Source organism: Cyprinus carpio, chromosome A3 (assembly GCF_018340385.1).
Source record: "Cyprinus carpio isolate SPL01 chromosome A3, ASM1834038v1, whole genome shotgun sequence".
In the NCBI taxonomy this organism is placed as follows: Eukaryota; Metazoa; Chordata; class Actinopteri; order Cypriniformes; family Cyprinidae; genus Cyprinus; species Cyprinus carpio.
In genome coordinates, this window is record NC_056574.1 from 15,433,372 (window position 1) to 15,448,558 (window position 15,187).

At 35.4% G+C, this 15,187-nt stretch overlaps 1 protein-coding gene across 6 annotated transcripts in view; it reads right to left on the reverse strand.

Annotated features, from left to right (window-relative positions):
- Positions 1-14,783, reverse strand: part of LOC109059322 (myocardin-related transcription factor B-like) — a 31,875-nt gene extending 17,092 nt beyond the window's left edge. For 2 of the 6 annotated variants that reach the window (XM_042720386.1, XM_042720367.1), the window contains exons 1-3: positions 14,620-14,782; positions 7,884-7,949; positions 4,648-4,885 (exon numbers count right to left, since the gene is read on the reverse strand). In XM_042720386.1, the coding sequence (XP_042576320.1) occupies positions 4,648-4,801 (154 nt within the window). In that variant the 5' untranslated portion in view covers positions 4,802-4,885; positions 7,884-7,949; positions 14,620-14,782. Of the gene's footprint in view, positions 1-4,647; positions 4,886-7,868; positions 7,950-14,619 lie in introns of those variants that run through there. The other 4 variants (XM_042720394.1, XM_042720400.1, XM_042720380.1 and 1 more) reach the window with 3 other exon arrangements.
- Between the last annotated feature and the right edge of the window lie 404 nt (positions 14,784-15,187).

Below are 15,187 nucleotides of genomic sequence, written 5' to 3' on the forward strand. Positions count from 1 at the left end.
CTATCTGAAAAATATAACCCTCAAAGGACACTCAAAAATAAAATACAAAATAACTAAATAATTAAAAACAAAAATGCAAAACAAAAGCCTTCTGCTTTTGCAGTGTCTGTGTTCTAAAGGGAATTAATTTAAAAGCTTAACTTTTACAAAATTCTTTTACAGCGTGAACTCACTAATATATCAAACCTAAAACTACAATAAATCAATTTGGATAAGTCTGTTGTTGGATGACATTGTGATACATAGTGTCTACTACCCATAAAAATGGTATTTTAGCAACAACCCATCCAATGGAGTCTCATGTGAACAAACAGATCCAACAGAAGATTAGTGTTAAAACAGTCCATTTCCACTCAGTTGTAATGAGACAATACTAAGACTCTTATATTAATATAGTTTTATAATGCGTAGGTCTCCAGATAACTTGTGGGAACATAGTTGTAAATGTTTCAGTAGGGGAATTTGTGAAAAGTGGTGACGTAAAGTTTCACTAGAGCTAGATGGGTGGGTTGAAAAGAGGAAGGATGGGTACGGTCTGTCCTCCAGCCTGAGCAGGAACAACAGATCATGTTGATTCGCCCCAGTGCGACAAACCCTCTGAGTTTATAATATCTTTAGGCAGCAGCGAGCAGGAATCAATTATAAGAAAATACAAGAAAAGAGTGTTCCTTTAAAAGGTATTTATTGGTGCAGTTATTCTGATAAATGACATTAACTAAATCTCAAAGCTGATAAAAAGCAGAAACGATGCCTTTTATTAGGATTTATTGCGAGTCTCTTTCAAGTTTATCATCTTATGCTGAATGTTATGAGGTGGTCTGTTGCACATTATGTTCTCATTAAGTACACCTTGTACCAGGGTTGTAACCACATGACACTGAGGGTGGTGCCCCCCAAAATTCATAACAGTGGTCGATCGGCATGGGTTTTCAAAGCCAGCTGTCCCCTCACCCACCACTCTTCAAAGATTTGCTTACATCTTTTCCCTGTATGCATTTCTACCCTAGTTTAAAAAAATGTTGTATTTTGTGCTAAGTATACTACAAAAACACCTACATATTTATATTCTTAAGAAAAATACCCTGCAATTGTATTTTTGGTATACTACATTGATATACTTAAGTCTGCTAAATTGGAATAACTAATTTTGTGCTTTATGCATTTTAATTGTGCGGAAGTAGTGCTGAGGTCAAACTATAGATATAATCAAGTATATTTGATTGTGCTAAAGAGGAACTACTGCAAGTATACTTCAGGTACACTTTAAATATCTTGCATTTAAAGACTGATGTTATAAAAAGATCATGCGATTCTTATTAACAGTGATAATATTAAGAAATGTGCATTGTGCAATAAAGAAATACTCAAAATAAAGTTTAATTATATAATAATTTTATATCACAAAGTCTTAAGTTATATACCTATATATATATGTTAATGGATTTAAAGTATACTTAGAATGAAATAAATGTATTTTAATTAAATTATGGCATAGGAATTTTTACTAGGGTATCTAGTGATGCTTCAAAGTAGAGCACCTTGGCCATAACCAAAAATTTTGGATACAAAATATAATAATATTATAAGTAAAAAAGACCCCAAATCAAACCCCCAATCTAATTATTTTAAAATAAATATATTATTAAAAATCTCTCGCACTAAAAACCAAGAGAACCTTGGCTTTACTTTTATGCACAACGTAGAAATAGGAAACACTAACTGAATTTGCCATGTTGTTTGCATTTTGGCAAAAATATCTTACAAGTATAGCAAGAATTGAAACCAGCACTGGATTAAAATAACTCCAGGCATTTGTGAAGGTTGGCAAATAAACAGGGTAATTCTAAAGTTGTGTTAATTATTGAAGTGTCTAAATGAGTCACAGTTTAATGTCTATTTCAGCGCAACAAGTCTGATAAGCTGCTGATTGAACCAGTATGAAATGAAGAAAATCATGTAGTGGGATCTGAAATACACACATGCCTGGTGGGGTCTCTGCTTACTTCCCTTCTGTCCTAAATTATACAGCAGCCCGAGGACACACTGACATTCTCAAGGGCAAGGATGTCCGTAGGGAGTGAGATATGAACTCTTTCTGCGGTCAGATAGATGTCAACGTGCAGTTCGGAAAGGTTCACTGCCATTCCCCCCACTGGACCATGCCTTTAGTGCTTTCTTATTAGGGTTCATACCACAGTAAAACATTTCCAGAATGAAACTTTGGCCAGGATTGTGAAAGCCAGACAGAAGGAAAAGACGAAACCATCAGAGTGACCACTACTCAAAGAATTCAACATCAACATCAAAGCGGCCAAATGTAAAGAGATAGTTCATTCAAAAATTAAAGAACTGTCATCATTTACTCACCTTCATGTCAATACAAACCCTTTTGACTGCCTTTCTTCCTTGGGGCACAAAAAGTTGCTGTTTTCTATGAAATAATAATAAATGGGGACTTGACTGGGGAATTTGGAAACAAGTTTTTTTCTTTTCTTTTTTTAAAGGAACTGATAAATAAATTCACCAAAAATAACAAAAAGACTCAAAAGAACGATTTGTTCATAGACGATAGTATCGTGTATCGACGATAGTCAGAGATATTGCCTGTGGCTGATGCTTTTGACGATTATTATTATTATTATTATTATTATTATTATCAGACTAGTATTTTTATATCTCATTAATATTAGGACGTATTTGTTCCATCATATGTCTTTATATGTGTTTTTATGTTGTTGTGCATTATAACCAATCACACGATTCCGTTGAGTTAATGAATGCAATGGCCAATCAAAGGCTTTCAGATGAGTCATCGCTGAAACACCGTAGTTTTGTTGAGTGCGCGCTCGCCGACTGATTTCTCTCGCGAATTCTCTCATCATAAACAACAAACTGCAGATGTCCGTGCGATGTAAGTATAAGAGATTCATTCATAGTACAGTGTAAATAGCTTCACTGATTATAACGGGAGTGTTTTTTAAAGTTCATAAACTCGCCCTAGTCTGAAGTCAGTGATGATGTACTTTGAATGTTCTTTGTTTGTTTTCTGTAGCTTTTGTATGAGTAACTAAGGAAATGGAAGCATTATAATTAGTAACTTACATTGTTTTTATTAAATTGTTATCACGTTAAATACAAATTAATTCATATTACAAATGTTTTATGACATGACATCCGTATGCTACTTGACTAAATAATATAATGTGTAGTTAATAGAGTAAACTAACATTAGGCTGAACATGAAGATGAAACTAAGTAAATAATTAAATAAATTAGCATGATAATATTGTGTATCAGCGATCTCACAGGTTGATTATAGGATGATATGACTATAGAAAATATCGCCCAACACTACATAAATCAAACACTGCCATTTCTCTCATGAAGGCACTGGGAGGATGTTGTATAGAGTGGTTTTTATTTTAAATTTTTTGTGCCTAAGAGCCCAAGTTCTCATCTGCTTATATATTGGCACCATACTGGTTACCCAATATTAGTGATTTTTCTAATGAATAATGTTGGAAATGCATAATTAAAATGATTGATTTCAATGGTATATTTTTATTTTTTGAAAAAGTTTTTTTTTTTTTTTGACCGCATTAGTGATGATCTGATTATTATTATTTTTTAAATCAAAATAGAAAATAAAGTTTCAGTATTTACATTTGGGTAATTGAGTACCTGTTGCTATTTGTCCTGATAAAAGTATAATTTTCTCCGGCAATAAATTAAACCAATCGTAGTAAAGTTCTTTAACAATAAGCTGACTCTTTGATATTTCAGCTGAACAAATTGTACATATTGCTATTCTATCATCATTTTTGGTCACAATCAATTGCGTTCATGCTGCTGACTTTTTTTTACCTGTTGGAGTTTATCCATGTTTAGTGCATGAAATTGACACTGACAGAGTCTAACAAGTCATCTGAGAAGTGTTCATTCACTACTGTAAATATGTTTTTTAGACATGCTGAACCAAATTTTCATTTCTTCCTGTTTTGGATGATTATTTTTGATTGGCGAAATTATTGTGCATCACTAGACAAAAAAGTAAAGAATTCAAACATCTGCCATATATCTCTTACCAGCTATAGCTTGAAAATAAACAGCTTATTGGTATTGTCCCGTATTTTACTTTTATTTACATTTCTTTTCTTTAAGTGGCTCAAGATATTCTACAAAAATCCATCTTTTGTGTTCCACAAAATAAAGAAAATCAAAGAGCTTTGGAACATAATGAAGGTGTATATAGAGTAAAATAAAGATTATTTTTGAATGATCAACTGCTCCTTTGAGTTACAGCCAAACAAAAACCACAACATGACTGCAAACCTAAGAACCCTTTATATCTGAGACTTTTGGCAATCATATTTGATGCAAAATCTACTACATTTGTTTACCAGTTGTGCACCCTAATGTAAGCACAGAAAAGAGTTAAAGGGGGCACTTAAGGAATGATTACATGTTGGCATTTATATGCAATTCCTGTGTAATTCCCCACATCTTACCACAAACAAATTTCTCAACCTTCTGGCAGGCCTTATTTTCTCAGTGTCAAATCGGGGCGACAGTTTAATGGATGAGGAGGAAATAGGAGCTTGGGAGCAGAGTTATGGCCCAAGGGCCTGATAAAATGGGCTCACTCACCATTCTTGCGCTCTTTAATGGGTGGAAGGTTCTGAGTGGGCTGCAGAGACAATTCCTCCAGGTCATGGGTCACTGCTTCGCTCTGTGGGCTCGGCACCAGCACCCCGAGCATGCCCGAGTCGCCCTCCACTCCCAGACTCTCCTGGGGCTCCATATCTCCGCGGGGGGAGAGGCAAAGGGTTCTCCCTGAAAACTACCACAACGGAACAGACGACTAGCGGGAATCTCGAACTACAATCTGCCAGAGAAAGAGAGAGAGTGAGAGAGAGAGAGAAAAGGCTTTCAAGTGTTTAGCAGCCCTTATAAACATTAGAAAGCCCTAATGGAGCTGAACATTGTTGTTGGGGTGTGGTGGCAAAACTAATTTAATTGTAAGTGGTTGATTGTGAATAAACTTTAAATGGGCCAGAAATGCAGCTTAAAGGTTAATGTATCCATTTGTATCACACTGCTAAGTTCCAGGACACATTTTGTTGTAAACTGCTGATGGTAAACTTAAGAAACACTCTTATTTCACAGAGCTTCCTTTAATAGGTTGATTGAAATCTGACCAGCCAACACCCCAACCTTCAACTATCCACTCCAATGTATTTAATCAAATAAGTTTGATGGTCCTCCCAGTTAACCTATAAAGCAAGCTCTTAAATCCTTATGCTGATGTTTAAAAGTGCAAGTTGTGTAAGTCTTGCTCCAATCCAAGACAAGTTATCTGGGAGTATATCCAGGCAGCACGTCTGGCCCAGCTGCTTAATGTGTTTTTCTGACAGATGCTTTACATCTTGGTACATAGAAAGGCCACTTAGGATAACTTTGTCTATAATATCTGCTCAATCTAATTTTGCAATGTACTGCACTGGAAAATATATGTAACCACATTTCATGGTTCAGACATGGAGATTTGCAAAACAAGCATTTTAAATGACCACAGGGCTCCATAAAGTACAAGACACACGGAATTCAAAACATGTCACAACGCAAATTTATGATCAACATATTGGGAATACCTGTATATATGTAGTTATGCTAAAAGTGATGTAGACTAGTGATGGATACTAGTCACTTATCATAGTTAAATTTTCCATTACTAAAATGTATATTGATCTGCCCTGTGGTTAAAATTACATGTTTACAATTTCAATGTCTATTAAAACTAAAAAATATATATAAAACGTACTAAACATATACTAATACAAAGAATGTTTTGGCTGGAGTTCTATTACTGGGATGCTGAACTGATATTTCTCAATTACATTATTTCTAGCATTTCCAAGTCAAGAATACAAGGTTATAAAATAATAACTCTAGCAACACTAGATATATAATAAAGGGATAGCTAGCCCAAAAAATTAAAATTCTGTCATTAATTATTCACCCTCATGCGTTTCTGGGCCTGGGAATATTTCAGTTGCAATGCTGTTCATGCAGGGTCAGAAAGCTCTCGGATTTCAACAAAAACATCTTAATTTGTGTTCTGAAGATTACAGGTTTGGAACAACATGAGGGTGAGTAATTTATGACAGAATTTTTTATTTTTGGGTGAACTATCCCTTTAATAATTATAATAGTAGCAAACACTTGAATGTACATTTTCTCGATTCAGTGGCTCCAAAAATTATTTGGACTCTGAGACAAAACTTAAATACACAAATAAACAAATAAATGGTGTAAGTGTTGTAAATAAATAATCACATATTGATCAATCAAAAATTATAAATGGTTCAGAAAAAGTGAAGCTAATTATTAATAAAGCTCTATCATTTTTTTAGTTCCACATGCCAATTGTTTTGAAATTTTTAATGCAATGAAAATCAAAAAATTTGAAGGGTTATAAATATACAAGTAAAACAGAAGTTTATCATATCTCAACATAGTCTAAGAATCAAATTAAGATTCCGAAGTACACTTCTATTGAAAGGACGAATACAATTCAAAGATGCTTCTCTTTGGAATGCTAGAAAATTAATTTGATATGTATCGTGCATGATGTCTGCTCAGAAAGCTGAGTCTGTTCTTTTTCCAGAAGGAAATGCATAGCTGTCTAAGACTAACCCTGCACTCGGCTGTTCTGTCCAACCATGCCAAGCTGAAAACAAAGTGGAGTTTGGCAAAGCCACCGCATCTGCTTATTCTACCCTGACTGAGTCTGTCTGGATAGCTTCTCTCAGTGAAAGGATGGAGGTTTGCCTATATGCAATGTGATAGACTGGACAAATAAAAGACATTAAAAACCAAGTTTTAAAATCTATCATATGAAACAGGGGCTGTTTTGTTGTGAGAGAAGTCTCTTGCTTCACTGATGTCCCAGAAAACACCCACCACCTTCTCATGGTGGTGCTCTTCTCTCTGGAGACTTCAGTTCAACAGGCACATCCCTACAGGTACAAGCTTTTGTTCTGAAGCCATGAGTCTCACAACAGCCAATGAGTGATTACAGGTTGGTGCTGACTTGGCACAAGTGTTCAATACATCCTCCACCCACTGTAGGGTTATCTAGAGAAGTCTAGTTTCTATAAAGCCACCATAAATAAAAAGCTCTTGTGACGTTATTACAATGCTGATGTGATATGGAGCACTTCAGTGGTGGAGCGTACAAAAGATAACCTCAGAAAAATAACATTTGGCATAATTATTATTACTTTTTTGCCTACCATATAACCTTGTTATCTAGTTTCTTTCCTTCAATAGATGGTGTTATTAATAGTTAAATTGCTTAGATAAATTCTATTGTGTAAATACATATATATGAATATACAGTATTTGCATATACATGCACACAAACACAAGCATTATATACATGCATACTGAAAATATACGTAAATAAAAAAATATATACAAACAAATAATTAGTTAAATAAATAACTAGATAATTAAATAAAAATACATACATAACAAAAAACAATGTGGCAGTATAGTACAAATCCTCATGCAACAATCAATAATATAATGATAAAAATCCATCCCAATATAATTTACAACTGTATTTTTAATCCTAACTGCCCATTCAAATAATTATTTACCTTTTGAATGAAATCTACATTGGGCTATATTAAAATCGTTTGTAATTCTACTTCCCTTAAAATTAAAATACCTGTAACTATGATGGACAACTGACCAAAGAAAACCAGTTGATAAAACCAACTGTTTTATTGTTATGTTAATAAAAAGGTCTACAACTGACAAAATGAGAACTCTGCTACAATAACTTTAATTCTAATCAGTACCTGCAGATGATTTACCTGCCAAAGGAGAAGGATGCTTTGTGCCACAGTGCTCCTTATGAAGAGTACTAGGTCATGATGCCTCTGAAACAGAAAACAATATTCCGCCATTAGATGAAACAGAACAACAACAGTTTTCCATTGGTGAATGCAGAAACACTGTACCTCATCTGGTTGCAGAACAGCATATGAAGAAGTGGCAAGGAAAGGGAAGGGTGGTTTGCATCTAATCAATGCATTTGCTGTGGAAACGCTAATCTGCTTGTGTGCTGACTAATTACTAAACAATAGGATGACAGATATTTATGGATGCGTGCCACTCCACATCAAGAGATATGGAAAACAAGCTTGTGAGAGTCTGCACTCAAGCGTCAAACACCACCTCCGCAAACAAGGGCATTAATATTCATTAAAGAACAACAAGACAAACATTCAGCTGTTTTGCTCTCTATTGTACATCTGATATTTTGTGATTAAATTTTATCTTTTTTTTCACACCATCAGAAGCGACACGTTTAAACTGTAAATGCAATCTTCAAACAAAAAGCTGCATCTTTGTATTTGTATGTTTGGAAATTAAGCACACTTAGTGTTCTAAAAAAAAAAAAAAACAACACTAGGGATACACCAAAATTAAAATTCTGGCTGATACAGACAAGATGATAATTATTTTGATGTTAATGCAGAAAAATTTCATTAAATGGGTAATATTACAAATTATATCCAATTTGCGTATTTATTTTCCACGTATAATAATATTATGAAGTATTATTACAATATAAAATAACTCCACTCTTCAGTGTCACATGATTTATTTCAAAAACGGAGAATAACCCCCTTGCAGAAATATACACCAGTTTCATCTCCCACATCTATTACTTTTGATTTCTTTAATGAATGTATAAAAGAATCCTAAATATGTGTACTTGAGGACTTCGTGCTTGTTGAGTTCACAACCACTTTCAATGGAAAGCAGAGAAAGCAGATTAAGTGACTCAGTGAACACTGTGATCTTGTTATCTTGTGCAAATTAAAAACAACAGGCTGATGAATGTCTTAACTCTTCCAGACATACAAGCCCAGATGACTTGACTAAGCCTTGGTTGGCTTTCTTGCCTACTCAGATTCCCTGCTCTCAATCTTATTCAGCTGAGTTTAAAGACTTTCGGCTGTTTTCTCGTTAAGGATCAGCAGTAAGCCCCTCTCAGTGACACTCAGAGAATTCATCTTAGTCCAGCACAATTTCAAAACCTCAAACAGTATTACATGTACGACTTTGAAGAGAAAACTCAGGCCAAATGAGGACATCACTGTATCACAGTCTGCCAGTAAACTCAATGGTCGGTTCACTGGATTTTTTTGCGTTGGGATGCATTTTCACTCCACCTAGAATAGGAAGTGAAGATGTGCATGACTGAGAACTCAGTGTAAACAACTTTACTCTCCTTATGGAGGGAGACTGTGGTTAAACTTTAACTAATATAAATCACACATTGTAATAGACTTAATAAAACATTCATTTAGCAATTTAAAGGTTGGAAAAAAAGGGATTGCCGATGGGAGTGGAAAGTTTTGTTGGTCATCTACAGACCATGCGCAAATTAAAGGACAAAGAAGCAGCTCATTTCCATAATGACTAGCACAAATGAGCAACTATCACAGCCACGTCAAGCACAAAATGGGTTAAGACGTTATTAAAATAATGACATAAATGCCAGTAAATTGACAAAAGCAAACTTTAGTAATACTTACTGCATGATTTATTTAAATTTTCTTTTCCCATAAATTTTGCGACAGTAAGAGAAACTCCAACAAATGCATATGCAGCCACAAATATAACGGTGCCCATAACTTTTTATTGCAATTTTTTGACGGCATGTCTTTAGTAAATTCTGTCAGGGTTTGTGCTGGTGCGAGCTGTTAGAAAATGTGGCCCTAAACATCATAAACTTGACACCTTTTGTAAATGATTTCAGAGAAAAACATAACTAAATGGCTGAGTATCACACCCTATTCAAGTCGTCCCGAACACAGCAATGTCCCACAGAACATGTGGCTTGTTGCAAATGAAAACAATATGTGTTCTCGAACCAGCTCAAAATATTCTCTGAAAGAAAATCTCTGGATAAAACTCTGTCTCTGGATAAAACTAAATCCATCCATAGGAGTTCATCATAAACTACACAATTTCCTGTGAAATCAGTCAATTCTGACAGCCCAAAATCTTTACACTGGCTCTGGCTCTGGCTTTCAGCAACTAGCGTTGAATCAGGGCAAAAACTGAGTAGTATTCCAGCCTCTTATGTGTCTTAATGGAGTCTGTTATGTTGAATGGAAAAAATCCTAGGTGTGTTTCTCAGTTGTGTTTATTTAAAATAGTTAACAGTTGTTCCGTAAAATCCAAACACCGATCCAAGTGGCGTTTAATGGGACACATCATGGCCAAATTACTACACAATAACAACTTCTCTTCACACAAACACTGAATGACTCATCCACAGTAAAATGGAGGGGGTCAGCTGTGCTTCTAAAAATAGCTGTGAGACCGGCCAGAATAAGCATCAGAAATAAAAAAGAAACCCCTCCAACGCTTTTCCATGTGCGCGCGGAGAATGCAGGCATCAGGAGTCAGCACAAAGAAAACACTGTGAGACCCGCTCGAAAGGAAAGGAAAGAGAAGGGGGAAATTCCTTCACCATTCCCAAAACTGATCCCACATTTTAACTTTCCCAGAAAGTCAGCTAATTCCCAAGAGGATGTCCCTGAGCAGAGCGCACACGGCTCCCACTTCCCCTCATGCCATTGGCCCAGCACAGGGACTCAGTAGCGAGGGATCAATAAACCAGAAATCAAAATAGCCTGCTTTCAACTGAGGCGGTCTATCAATCCACCAAATGACGCAGATTTACTTAAATCTGTAATGCTTATCAATTTGTTTTAAAAGCTGACTCTCTGGTTACCACACGATCATCCAATTACTTCTCAGAATCTACTTCCCATCATTCAACCCAATTATTTTCAGGTTTCACTGTGAAACCTACATTATCACAAACCTCACACATCTTTTTCAGAACAGCAGATGTTTGGTAGTCTGATTTATGATAGCTTACCATTTTCATCAAGCAACAATGTGGCAAACAATGACACAAGCTTGCTGATCATTTTGTACAATAGCCAGAGGGATGAAATAAGCGGTTTCATAGTGTTCTTTTTGGGTAAACAAACTTACCATATCAACACCAGACATCAGTGCTACGGCTTCTACTCAAAAACAAGCTGGAACAATGACAGCTGGGTCAATAACAAAATAGTGTTCAAGATAAATAATGAGACAAATCTTTTAAAAATCCATGTGCCTAGTCTGTGTATTCATGCTGGTTTTCATGTGGTTTTGAAAACAAACATTTTTATATTTAATTTTCATATTTTTCCACCTTATTTTAAGATTTACATTTTCATCAAAGGTTTAAATTAAATGACTGCAAAATTCCATGTGGTATAACCATAAAGTAAAAAGTAACAACATATTTTTCTTACATCTTGAATACATGTAAGTGTTCATCTAAATCATTATTTTCAAAAGAAGTTTTTAAAAGGAACAGTTCATGCAAACATGAAAATTTGCCTAAAATGTACTCACCCTCAGGCCATCCAAGACGTAGAAGAGTTTGTTTCTTCATCAGAACAGATTTGGAGAAATGCAGAATTACATCACAAACATTGTTTCTGGCAAACAGACAGCTTTTCATTTCACACAATGTTAATTAATGGACTGGAGTGGTGTGGATGTGGAGCTGTTTGGACTCTCATTCTGATGGCACCCATTCACTGCAGAGAATCTACTGGTGAGCAAGTGATGTAATGTTACATTTCTACAAACTCATCTACATGTTGGATACACCATTTTCTGTTTTCTGTTTTTTTTTTTGCCCCCTGCATGCTTCTGCATTGTTCTGCATACATGGTTTTGATTTAGCAGACTGTATTTTTAAAAATTCAACAATACATGCTTACTACACTTTTCCATTCTGTAATATATTGAAAGAGGTGGTTCAGAGAGAACAGATATATGAGGAAAACAGCGCAACCCAACGATTCATTTCGTGCAATTTTATCAGAACGCATCCCACACAAGTTCGTTGACCATTTGAGAGGCTTAAATTTTGGTTGGCAGTGCTGACTTACTAATTATGTAGACGGCTTTTGATCTAAGGACACCTGAGCTTGGATATGAATCTGGTTCATCAGCATCAAAGCCTGTGAGGTCACATGACATCTCAGTGGAATGTTATTGTGTCATGTGAGCAGAGAGGGCAGAACAGTTATTTGTCCTGATTCTCTTTTCACCAGGCATCCGTTTGAAATATGAACTAAAAAAGCCAGGAAGATGTTTAGTTTAAAAGAACAGTGAGATCTACAAAAGCAATGACCTCATTTTTGTTTGTGAACCTTAACTTTCCAAACTACAGTTCAAATGCACAAAATAACATTTACCCGATGATAACAGGGAACGATAACAACTTTGAGGCTGCAAACTTGAAGTCAAACAGGCGACGCAGCAGACTAAGAAAACAATGTCCAGACCACCAGGGACATATCATGCTTACAGCCACTATAAATTCCAGGACCTACAGCTTTCAAGTCCTGCTTGAGCACAGCTGCAGTCTAAAGGTCCTGTGTTAACTGTAGACATGTGGACATTGACCAAATGATGGAAGGTAGAATCAAAACACGGGCCGTTATTTTACACAAAGTCAGAATTCCTTTAAATTGATTCACAGACAGGGAACAGTCCTCACCAGTAATTTTTTCAGCGCACGCTGTTTGAGGAAAGACACATGTATGTGAAGTATGCTGTGGTGAACTGACACCTGCGGTGGGTAAGATTCAGCCTGCCATCAATAAAAAATGCTTTATTTTTCAAGTCAACATCCATAACATGGGCTATATTTAGGCAAGTAAAGACAGATTATAATATTTGATCATTATCATTAGATTAAATCCAAAAATGTGAGCTGAGAAGCTGTGCAAATAAGTTGGCATTTGATGCTATGCAGGCAAACTGGCTTGGATAAACAACTAAAACACGTGGCTCTGCCGTTTAAGAGCTGCTTGCAGACATTATTCTTAAATCATAACACACATTCACTATTTTTGACAACTCTGTCATATATTTCCATTAATATGACAAACTTAAATAAATATCAATAATAACAATCTGGTTCATCCAGTCCTGGGTGGTTGTCATGCTCTTCTTGACTACAATGATGACAAATAAACAGAAACACAATAACAGTGCATACTGTAAGTGAACAGCGACATTGTAGGTCAAAAGGACAAACTGAATTTAGTGAATATGAATGTATTCAATACTGCAAGAAAAGGTGGCTTACGGTTGAGACTATATTTAGGCATAAAGCCGGCTTAATGAAACTTTTCCTACCTGCAGTAGAGACAAATTATTCAGGCCTGTGGCAGTAAACACTGGGAGTGTTTCAGGCACCACACCTCCACACAAATCACACTGAAGCTAAAGATCACTGCATGGGAATGCTCAACAATGCTGCCTTGCAGACACACCCATAAAGCCATGAGTGTGTGCATGCTTAACAACATTTTAATGAACTATCAAGACTGTTTCACTTGTTTATGGTAACAAATACTCGACTCAAAATGCACTCTGTGACCTCACACCTATTGAGTTGGAGCGACACACACAAATGCATTTATCTAAAGTGACTTGCACATTCTTTGTTAGAATTCCCTTTGAATGTTTGTGCTGTACATGTATGGAAACCAGTGTATGATACCCATGCAATCAATCAAAATTTAATTCAAGTTTAAATGTAAGTAAATGAAGAGGCTGAATGGGGGTTGGGGGTGACTATCAAATGTAAAATTGGAATAGTGGGAATATATGAAAACATGAAATATATGGAAAACATTAATATAAATATTTAGCTGTATGCTTTATTACAGACACAAATAAAACTGTAAATTTAAATTCTATTTAAAATGTATGAATAATGTGACAAGAAAGTTAAGCGAGATCGAATCAGTACCTTTAAAAGGGGTTTTAGAAATATAAAATAGTCCTATACAACTTGTCTATTTCACAATAGACATGAGATGAGAGGAGATTTAAAATTAACATTTAGATGTATATTGTTTATATGTAAATCTACGTAGAATTAACATTAAGATTACATTTAAAATTGTAATTTGATATTCATACAATAAGTTTACATGATTTAAAAAACGCTTATTGACCAGACATTCTTAGTATATTATTAGTATTACTACACACACACACACACACACACACACACACACACACACACACACACACACACACACACACACACACACACACACACATACATAAATACATATAGCATACATAAACGCACAGAAATAAAAAAGGTATGACGTCATCTGAACTTTCTAAAACCGTGAACTATAACCAATGTAATAGTGCTTCTAAATATTCCCTAAAATAACTCTAAAAAGTTCCGAAAGTGACATGACACTGTTCCAGCAGCGAAAATATCAGAGAGAGAGAAAAAAAATCCACACAACAGTCCTTCTGTTACATAAGAGTTCCGTTTATGACACACCGTTCTGAATTCTCGCGCAGGTATTTAATATATAAAGTGTCACTTTCAATGTATTACAATAACTGGATTGTCATTCACTCACGCGCTCGGCAGTTAGGATACGTCTTATAGATAATAAAACTGGATAAGTATCCTACCGTTTTTTTGGCTTCCAAATTAAATATGTTCCCTTTGATGACACATCCAGAATACAATAAAATCCCGACAGGACATTTATTTTCTTTCTTTTCTGGAGTAGCATTTGTTACAGTGGGTAAAGATGGCCGCTCTTTTTGTGTTTAGCCGGTGATGTAATGAAGTTGTGTTAACCCTTCACAACTCTTCCGAAGACAACTGACACCACATCAAGTGAAACGGAATAAAACTACTTCATATGTAGGCTACTTCATATCTTATTCTGAAAGATAAACGTAAACAACCGACTACACGCAGCAATGCACATAGCCTATATGCACAGAGTAAAAAAAAGATATTATAGCCTACTGTAAGGGAAATGTGTCAAAATGTATTTCAATTAAAAGTCTAAATAGCTTATCAAAAGCTTGGAATTTTGTGTCAATGAAGAAAAAAAAAAATCGCATTTAATTGTAGGCCTTTCCCCCTTTGCTTTTGAAACTGGCTGATAAAGATTTTCCCTCTCTCTGATGCACACACTTATGTGATTGAGTCAAATCATGTTAAACTTAAATCTCTGTCCTGAAAACT